Source organism: Poecilia formosa, unplaced genomic scaffold, assembly GCF_000485575.1.
Source record: "Poecilia formosa unplaced genomic scaffold, Poecilia_formosa-5.1.2 Scaffold171, whole genome shotgun sequence".
Taxonomy (NCBI): Eukaryota; Metazoa; Chordata; class Actinopteri; order Cyprinodontiformes; family Poeciliidae; genus Poecilia; species Poecilia formosa.
This window is the reverse complement of record NW_006800110.1, coordinates 1046023-1056495: the sequence shown is the minus strand read 5'-3', so window position 1 is coordinate 1056495 and position 10473 is coordinate 1046023. Positions and strand designations below refer to the sequence as shown.

The window sequence follows — 10473 nt, the reverse complement described above, 5'->3', positions numbered from 1 at the left end:
TTATTATTGACGAAAAAGTGCTGGTTCCAGTGGCAGATTATTTCATTTGTAACATGGGAAAAATGTCTTATAAGTGAAATAATCTGCAAGTAAAAAACACAAAACCAATTTTTTTTTATCAATATTAAGGAATTATTGACTGAAAACAAGCTCCTATATGTTTCTGAAAAGTTATTTGTAAGTTAGTTTTGTCTTATTTCAAATGTTTTAAAATATTTACTCTAGAAATGAGACCAATCGTACTTGGTAAGATTTTGAGTTTTTACAATGAACATAGCAAAGTTTGCAGATTTAATGTAAAAAATTTGAAAGAGCTTAAGGAATGTAAATACTTTTGCAAAGATACGTGTTTTTTGGAGGATTAGTGACTGAAGGGAATCCCTAACGTACCTTTGTGTCATATAAACTCAATCTGAACAGGGACATATTCCACGTAATTCCCCTCAGCGTCACACAACCGTCTTAGTTTATTAATGTAACTACAGAGGCTTAAAATACTCGTCTGGTTTTATTCTTAGGGACTGGAAATGTGATTGTTTCATAGACGACTTAGAAACAATCAACCGTTAGTTCATCATGTTATCTGGAAAGGTTCGTCAGTATGACGATACCTCTGGTAGAAAACGGTTCACAGAATACGACGTAAGGAAAAGCTTTACAGTTAAAGTCAGTCACAACATTTAAAAACACAAAACTTATTTTTTTATCACCATCCAACCTTGAATCAGACAAAACTTTCCCTTTTTTAGGTCAGTTAAGATTTTTTAAATTATTTCTCTTAAGGACACAATAATAAGAAACTGAATATTTTAGATATTTTTATACTCTCTTAAAACTCAAAAGTTAAAATACATTAGTTTAGGATTATTTGATAGAATCACCTGTTTGGGTTTCCTTCACACTGCAAAAACAAAATATTACACAAAATGTCTAGTTCCTGGTAGAAACATCTTAGTTTGATTTACAATGAAAGTTTCTGCAAGATATAGGAGATTTTTAAAGTCAGTAATTCCTTATTATTGATTAAATAATTTTATTTCCATTGGCAGATTATTTCATTTATTACAAGACATTTTTCCCATGTTATAATGAAATAATCTGCTAGTAGAAGTAGGAACTTTTCATCAATATTAAGGAATTATTGACTTAAAGCAAACTCAGATATGTTGCTGTAAAATTATAGTAATTTAGTTTTGCCTCATTTTAATTATGATATAATTATATTTGCTCTACAAACTGGACCAAAAGTACTTGGTAAAATTGAATATTTTTGCAGTGTGCTATATTTTGAGCAATATTTCTAGAGACATCCTTTATTTTTAATATCTGCATGTAATTTTCCATGTTACAGAATAAAACTGAATCCTTTATATTCCTGTTCTGGTGCCTTTAAGGCTGGAGTTCTGTCTGACAGAAATGTGACGGTGAGACAGAAATTATTAGTCATGTTGCAGTTGTTGTTCTTCTCTGCCGACCAAAAGCAGAAATGATGCCAGAAAAAACAAAACAAAGGAAATGCAAAACGATTAAACACTTATTCCTCACCCAATGATCAGAAAAAATAGACCCTCTACTGATGTGTCATACAAAGTCAGAGGATAATAAGATTTAAAAAAATCACCTCTTTGTAAATAAATTAGAAAAGTAAATTGTTTTAAATGTGATGCTGGGAGTGAAAATAATAATCAGAAAACGTCCAGTTGCTGTCCTTTTAAATCTAACGTTGCTTTTGCATCACAATAAATAAAACACTAACCAACACTGTCATGTTTAATGATGCCACATGGCAAAGTGTAACGTTTCAATTGTTGATGACTTTGTATCTTTGTGTTTCGCTGAAATGTACTATAAAAATAAACTCGATTTAAAAAAAAAAGCTCAATAACCACAAGAAAGTAGCGTATTCACTACAAGGCATCGTAGAAGAGGTAGGAGGTGTGGTGAGACAGTAGTGAGGTGTGCTGCAGGAGTCATGGAGGTCGGGATACTTCAGGAATCTTGTTTACAGTAATTCAGGCATAAACTTCTGATATTCCTGCCTGCTGGATGAAAACATTTGCAGACGATGTTGTAACCTGTAGCAAGAGAATGGAGCATGTGCAGAAAGCCAGACGTGGAATCAAACTTCCTGTCACACATGGAAAAAATAGACTGAGGTTAAAACTGAAAGAATGAGCAGTGAAGTATTTTAGTCTTTTTTGTTACTGTAATAGACTGAAGAACAGTCACTGCTGTTTGACACACTGAATGTTATTTAAAGGAGAATTATTCACGTGTGTGGAATGTAAGTCAGCATCCAGCTGCATCAGAAATAACCTGAAAACCTTATTTTCATGGTTTTTCTCATAAATTAAAGGTGGATGCTTCATGTTGTAATATTTTAACTGACTTCAAAAGGTATTTTATTTCTCCTGATGTTTGATTGATTGAATGACATGGTAATTCATTTTATCCTGATAAAACTCAACATTAGCGAGAAACATTGCAGATAATAGAAAGTTTTGATGCAAATTATATCCCCAAAACACTTAATTAATGCATTATATCTGCCCGAATTTCTCTCTGTTTGGAAACAAGAGTGGGCATTTATGTGTTTAATTAGAAGATGATATGAAAGAGAAACATTCCCACATACAGTAGATCTTATCAGCATGTTTGCATCATGAATACGGTAAATTTCTGCAACGTGTGTCACTGTTTCTTTGAGATGAGTCAATACTCTCAAACTTTCCACCATTCAGATCAACATTTAATCAGTGATCAACTGCAAAGTTTACTAGCTGCCAAACTTTGATACCAAATGTTAAAAAATACAAAATTACATCTGAATATTAGCCTAATTTAATATCCTTGAAAGCTTTCACTAGTTAGGAAATATTAAAGACAAAAGAGGAAGAGTCCTTTTACTTATGAAATATTTAACTGTGAGTATTCTCTGACCTTTAACGCCAAATTAGGAAATAAAAGTTCATTAGATCAAGAGCACCAGGGAGTCACTGAATGTTTCACAAACTTTGTCTATTGCTAAAGAGCTTGAGAAAACCTACGTGGGACTGTGACCTAAAGTATTCCACTAAAGCAATGTACACTATGTGAAGAGAAACAGTTTCAATTGGTGTTAGCAAATTTCTAATGACTAGGCAGATGTGTAAGATACTCTTCAGGAAGTTTAGAAATAGCCAATAAGTTCAAACAATTAGCTGGAATTTTAACATGGGAAGCCAAATATTTTTTACCAATCGCAGCTTAAGAATTCAGTATGGCTGCCAAATGGATGAAAAACACAAACATGTTGTTTATTTTCAGTTCATAGAGACTTCATGACATCATATGTGCTCCCTTAAAAGCAAGGAAAGACATTGTCATCAGCTCAGTCAGTAACCACATTTAATAAAATCAACTGGTAATGCAGTTAGACCTAATGGGGTATTCCTCATAAACTTGATTTAATATCAGGGAGTGATACGAAACACAACTTAATGGTGTTACGTTAACTCTAAACTCACTGCGTGTTAAAACAGTGGGAAATGCTAACTGTTGTGCTAACTACTGTTAGCAACACAAGCAGGTAATATTCCATTTCTCTAAATTTCATACAAGAATATTAATCTTTTTCTTGTATGTTACATTGTGTTTGCCATTTTTGTTTTAACTCTACCTTAATTATACTATTAATCTAATCTTTGCCATATTTTATATTCATATCTATGTTATTTCTTGTTTTTGCACCCTTCACAAACTTATAAGACAGTTCATTTTCATTTATAAATGTATTTCTATTCCTCTCTTTTCAATTCTGGAGCTTAAATGAGTTATTCCAAATAAAATATCTTGTTTAAAATCTGAAAACCAAATACTTTTTCCTCTACATCAGAAATGTAGAAGAAAATGTAGGAAAAAATATTTTTATACGTTTATTTATTCTTTTTTTTTCTTTTCCCTATGTTCCGTATTTTAAAAAAGAAACATATTTTCCCTCCCATCAACTTGATCTACAGAAATATTTAAAAAATTAACGTTTATTATTATATTAGTAAAATGTACCACCTCACGTGTATTCTCGCGAGATGTGGTCAATAGCGCCCCCTTGTTTGTGTGTGGAGAAGCAGCACAGCGGCTAATGATAGCAACGAACACCAACGGGGAAAATAATTTAATATTGTGTTCTCTGACACTCTTACGGTCCAGTAAAAGTTACGAGAGGAGTTAATTTTTTCTGTTCTTTGTTACATTTTCACTGAGACTGGAGGAATCTTTTTAATCCCGTGAACGGGGACGCGGCCTGCTTATGTAGCCGGCTTCCCGGTGCAGCTCAGGCGGCTTGCGCTGTCAGGAAAGCCCGGTGCTTCCGCTCGCTTGTTTTTCTCTGCCGCGACAGAACCGGCGAAGCTTTTTAATTATTTTTACTGCTGTTGTTTTTATACCAGGAATCTATCAATTCACCGCCCCCTCTCGCTGAGCCGTGGGTGCCGGTACTTCTCACCTAAAAAGGACCATTTAAACCCCGGAGCGGCCTGTTTTCTTTTCGAGCCGCCATGAATCTCTGCGAACAATAACACAACCATAAATTACTAGCCTGCTGCCGCCGGGGCTGCACCGCAACTGGAGGGTTTAATTAATGCATCATGCGCTACAAGCTGTGGACAACACGGGAGGAAAATGCATGTGGATAATGGATTCATATGTCGGAGCACATCACAAACCGGAGCACTTTATGATGTGAATTTCGGAGCTGCTGCGAGTTAACCGGGCGAAAGCAGCGTCAAAAGGTGGAGGAAACGGGCTCCAGTCCGGATTTAGCTGTCTTATTTTTCATGTCGTTTGGAAGCAACCGGAGCTGATGAGGATAAACCGACATTATGTGCATGGTAGGCCCTTTTAGGAGCTGCTCCTTCTCCCCCGGACCGGGACATCACGCCAAGGATGTGACTGGGAATGTGTAACCGGGATTTCTCTGCGCTCAGACTGTTATATATGTGGGATTTACCGACGGAGAACTGACCGAGGTTCCTGCCTCCATCTATGCTCTCTCCAAAGCCGCCGGACTCCCTCGACAAATATTTTTACCTCACAGAAAGCGGGAGTTGATCGGGGGTTAATTTATCTCTGTGTGGCTTCCTTCCTCTCTTTCTTTTTTCCCTTTCTTTTTCATGTGTTTTTAACGTACTGATCCACTTAAACGGACCGAGCCAGCCAGCTGAGATGAACCCGGTGAATGCGACCGCTCTCTACGTGTCGGCGAGCCGCTCGGTGCTGCAGTGCGACCCCGGAGATCCCCGGGAGCTGGCGGAGCTCTGCAAGGTTTTGCCGTTTTTCCGCCAGTCCCTGTCCTGCCTGGTCTGTGGTGAGTCCCCTGCCTCGTTTTCAACAGCTTTAATGTCTTATTTTTTGGAATATGATAGGTTTTTTTTACCCCCCTCCTCTCTTCAGCTAATGTGACAGTGGGGGCGAGCTTTTAAATTTATGCTGCATTCAGGTACTGTCGGAAACATGAGAGCGTGTCATATTGGTTGGAGCTTTGCTATTTGTTCCAGCCAGAAATATATTTTTTGATAAATTTAACAGAGCTAAAACGTTAAGCAGTTGGATAAAATAGCATTCCGTCATATGTAGAATTGTTCTTTTTTTTAATGTAGCTAATCAATTATGCTTATTTACATAGTTTGGTTAAAAATTAATCCTCAAACTGAATGTTTTCCAGGAATTGTTATTCCACGTCTTTCACTGAAGTTGTACTTTTAAAAATATGAACGAGAAACACAAATAATCTATTGTCCAAGTTTTGAAGCTCTGAATTCCTAGGTGCAGTGAATGCACCATGACACACCCCCGTCTGTGTGGCGTTTTGGCAGCTGCTGCGGATGTTTACATTCAATAGACCAGCACGTCTGCTGTTCACCGCTTCTCAAGTCATATCAAATAATAAAACTAAACATTTGTTTACATTATTTAACAGAACACTGTTTTGTCTACTTAATTATTACAAATAGATGAACAAATAAAGACAATTATTGCCTAAATTATTTTTAAAAATATGATTTTTTTTTAATACAGATATGTTTTCTGTGTAAATAAATGTTTTTGATTTGTCTAATTGATATTAAACAGAATTTGTGTTTATTTATAAACGTTCTATGTAAAAACCAACCAAATACTTAAAAAATATTAGAATAATAAAATAATGCTAATTATTTTAAATTTCATAGTTATTACACTAATAATAAAATCTTATTATATTACTATTGTCATAATTATTATGCTACTAAAAATAATCATAATACTACCATAATAATAATTTTTTACTATGGACCTCTTTTGTGTCTGAAATAAAGATTGATTGAATAATAATGGCTAATATTATTATTGAATAATAATGTATATTATTATAGTATATAATAATATGTAGCATACTGTAATATAATAATTTAGTATATAATATTATAGTCTTATTATTACTATATCTGAGAGTAGTAATTGTAATAGTAATGTATACTATTATGATTATTATGGAATATTAATAAATAGTTATAATTATTATCGATATTAAGACTTACAGTTTTAAAATGCATTTTTGTGGTTTTGATCAATTTTTAGTAAAAATAAAATGTTTTTGTTACAAATCAGAGAAAACTGGTTGATTTGTTTTTGTTCAGCTGATTTTCAAAGATCTGTAAAACTTCTGCTGATCTTTGCAGTGTTTATTACAACTTTATTCTTTTTAAAGCAGTTTTTTTCATAACTTGTAAATCACCTTAATCTGCTGGAGATCTTGTTTCAGTTGACCGTTTCTTTATCTGTCCTTTACTTCTGTATCTTTTGAAAACCCAGACAGAACCTGATCAATCATCAAACCTCTTCCAGCCATTAAAATAAACTGGAGGAGAATCTAAATAACAGAACTGAAATATTTCCACCATGTTGACCGTTCAGTGCTTACAGATAACCTGCGTCTGTAAATAATGCATCAGTGTGAAAGCCGACTGAGCTGTGTGTTAAATATAGACGTTGTCGTCGGGAGGCGGCGTCGGCGGAGTGTGTGCTCACTTGTTTCTTATGAATGGACCTTCTTCCTTTCTCCCGTCTGCAGCTGCGTGCTTTAAAAGCCGGCGTTGCTAAGGAAGCTCCTCTCAAAGAGCAGCTGTCGCTCCGTCCGGCAGCGCGCCAAGCAACGCTCAGGAGGTTAAATAAGGATTTAGATTCTCCTACTGCTGTTTCTTCAGCCTGTGAAAGTGTGACTCTCCTCAGGATGAGCTGCCCTCCTGACTTACACAAAATATTCACACACGTTTACGTTTTTGATCCAGTTGCTGGCTCAAGTTTAAATGGAGTTTATTGGGATTTTATGCAACAAGAATTCAGTCAATGTGAAAAACACTTATTTTTTTATTCTTGTAATAGATTCTGTATGGGAATTATGACTAGGCCATTTGAACAAATAAATACAGATTCTCTGACCTCATCTGTGGATCCAGATGAGGTCTGGAAAAGGTTGAAAAATGACCTTAAAGGGAGCTAGTATGCACAATTCACTTGTTGCATGTTTTTATACTGATAGAAAAAACTAAAGCACTTGACTAAAATCATCCAGGTGGTTTTTGGCAATAAGTTACTGTTTTTTGGTGTCGTTTCAAAATCTTCCTGATAGTAGAGTCTCATTCAATGGTCACTGTGCTGTTGCATAGCAACCCCAGTGGAATTCCACCCGTTACCTAGCAACCCCAGTGGAATTCCATCTGTTGCCTAGCAACCCAAACTGAGTTCCAGCATGGTTTGTAAGCTGGTTTCTCCACTATATGCGCTGTACAATGGCTGCTGGAAAAGACAAGAGTTTAGTTGTTGGCTCACCATTCAGAAACCACTAGCTGGATTCTTGTTGATTGTGCAGGAGGCTCCAATTTTGCTTTTCAAAGATTTACTGTTGTATAATTCCGAAAGCAGCTCAAAATGGGCAGAAGTGATGAGACTTGAATCTCATTATCTAAGAGTAATTTTGTGCAAAAAATTTAATGTTTTTTGTATAGACCATAGACCGATACTAACCTGTTCAAGGATGCATAATAGTTCACCTTTTAATTACTTTTTCGAGTATGTTGTTAATTTTTCAGTTTGTATTAACGATTAATCGAATACTTAATCAGTTGACGATTATTGACGATTATTTCAATAGATTAGTTACGATTAATGTGATCGATCAATTCAGCTGTACAATTTTTAGATTCTTATTATATAAAAAAATATTTTAAAAAACTATAGTTTTCCTCCCACTTCGCAGTTATACAATAATGTGTTGATTGTCTCAAAAATCTGAATTATTTGTTTGTTGAACATTTAAGATTATTATAAATGCAATAAATGAGTCGTTTATGGAAATAAAAATAAATGATATTTAGGTGGGACTGGAATGTGTAGAATATGCATCAGCCGGCATTGGTGGTAAAGCTAACGCCGGTTAGCAGCTATCTGCTGTAACAGGTCTTTCCTGTCGTCGTTCCCAGGTAACCTGCTGCAGGACCCCATCGCTCCCACCAACTCGTCCTGCCAGCACTACGTCTGCCGCGGCTGCAAAGGTCAGAGGATGCAGCTGAAGCCGTCCTGCAGCTGGTGCAAGGACTACGCCCGCTTTGAGGAGAACCGCCAGCTCTCGCTGCTCGTCCGCTGCTACAGGAAGCTCTGCCTCTACATCACGCAGTCGCCGCTGGCGCCGCACCTCGCCAGCGCCGCCAGCGACTCGCCGGACCTGCAGGCCATTCTGGAGGAGGGGCTGACGCTGGCCGAGAGCGAGCCGGAGTCGGAGGTCGTCTCTGGGTCGTCGTCGTCACCGCTGCCTAGGACTGCGCCAGACGAGGCTTCGCCACCGACGGAGGTGAAAGACGAGGAGCGGGGCGCCACGGTGAACGGGCTCCACGACTGCAACGGCCTGGTGGGCTCGGACTCGCTGCAGCCCGTCGCCGTGGAAACGGGCGGGGGCGTGGCCAAGCAGGAGGGCTTCTCGGAGGAGCTGCCGGTGTGTGTGAGCGTGGCGGCCAGTGGTGGGGCGGGGCTCTGCGACATCGGCCATTTTGGGGAGGAGCTGAAGCATGGCGGGGGGGCTCTGCTGCTCAGCGTGGAGGAAGTGCTCAGGACTCTGGAGACGGACCCTGCCGAGCCCGACTACCCCACCCTGAACGGGCCGCACCGCCTCGACCCCGCCTGCCTCGTCCTGGACAGCGGCCCCCGCCTGCCCCATCCCCACCTGTTGCCCCAGCCTTCCGCCGTCGCCCCCCACGTCCCGCCGCGCTGCCACCGCAAGCGCTCCCGCTCGGAAAGCGACAGCGAGAAGGTGCAGCCCCTCAACATCACCAGCCTCCTGCGGGGGCCCGCACTCCCCGCCCCGCAGCACCACGCCGCCACCGCCAAACACGAGCCCAGGTTCCCCACGGCCGCACCCCACCCCCACCTGGCGCCGGTCCCCAACGGTGGCCCCCCAAAGGTCGGCAAGACGGTTCTGGTCCCAAACAAGGCCCTGAAGAAGACCATGGAGCACCACGGGCCCAACAAGAAGCCGTACGCCAAGGGCCGGCAGGGGGCCCCCAAACCGCGCACCCAGCCCCGCGACAGGGCGCCACCACACCCACACCCCCTCTCTCACCCACCGAGCCCCTCCAAGCCGCTCTACAAGAAACCTGTGGAGAAGAAAGGCTGCAAGTGCGGCAGAGCAACGCAGAATCCATCAGTGTTGACCTGCAGGGGGCAGCGTTGTCCCTGCTACTCCAACCGCAAGGTGAGACACAAACTGAGCTCTTAATATCATATATCTTATTATATTATATTATATTATATTATATTGGTTTTCTTATTATTCTCAGAATTACTCTTTACTTTTGTTTTTGTCTGACAAATGTTCTTAAATTAATATAATTAATAATTACTCAGTATTTAAATGTTTTATAATAATATATTAATAATATAAAATGTATGTAATTATGTATTTTTAATTAAACAATATTAATAAATCTGTTAATAATTACATTTATAGTTATTTAAATTATTTACTTTTTTCAAAGAAGACTGGTAATTAACATTTATATTATTTATTATATAATTTTATTATTTATACTTTTATTTATTGCTATCACTTTTATTAATAATCATCATTAATATTATTTAAATGAATTTATTTGTAATCTATTTTATTAATCATAATGAAAATGTGACAATTCAAATTAAAAATAAATTTGTCACTAATGAATTATTAGTAATTTTATTAGAGGCATTAATTTAATCATTAAAATTAATTATAATTTTATTTTAATAAATTAAAAAATATTAATATAGTAATTATAATCAGTGTCTCTTTGGCATTAGTAGTTTTTAAATTGTTATTGAACTGAATTGATTTTTGGTTGAATTGATTTATAACTGAGTTTCTCTCTCTCTCTCTCTCTCTCTCTCTCTCTCTCTCTCTCTCTCTCTCTCTCTCTCTCTCTCTCTCTC

The 10473-nt window shown here is 38.1% G+C and overlaps 1 protein-coding gene across 1 annotated transcript; it reads left to right on the top strand.

Moving 5' to 3' along the window:
* Positions 1 to 4063: 4063 nt before the first annotated feature.
* Positions 4064 to 9784, top strand: msl2b (MSL complex subunit 2b). Its single transcript, XM_007565070.2, has 2 exons — positions 4064 to 5344; positions 8496 to 9784. The coding sequence occupies exons 1-2, from the start codon at positions 5203 to 5205 to the stop codon at positions 9782 to 9784; spliced, it is 1431 nt and encodes a 476-aa protein (XP_007565132.1). The 5' UTR covers positions 4064 to 5202.
* Positions 9785 to 10473: the final 689 nt, after the last annotated feature.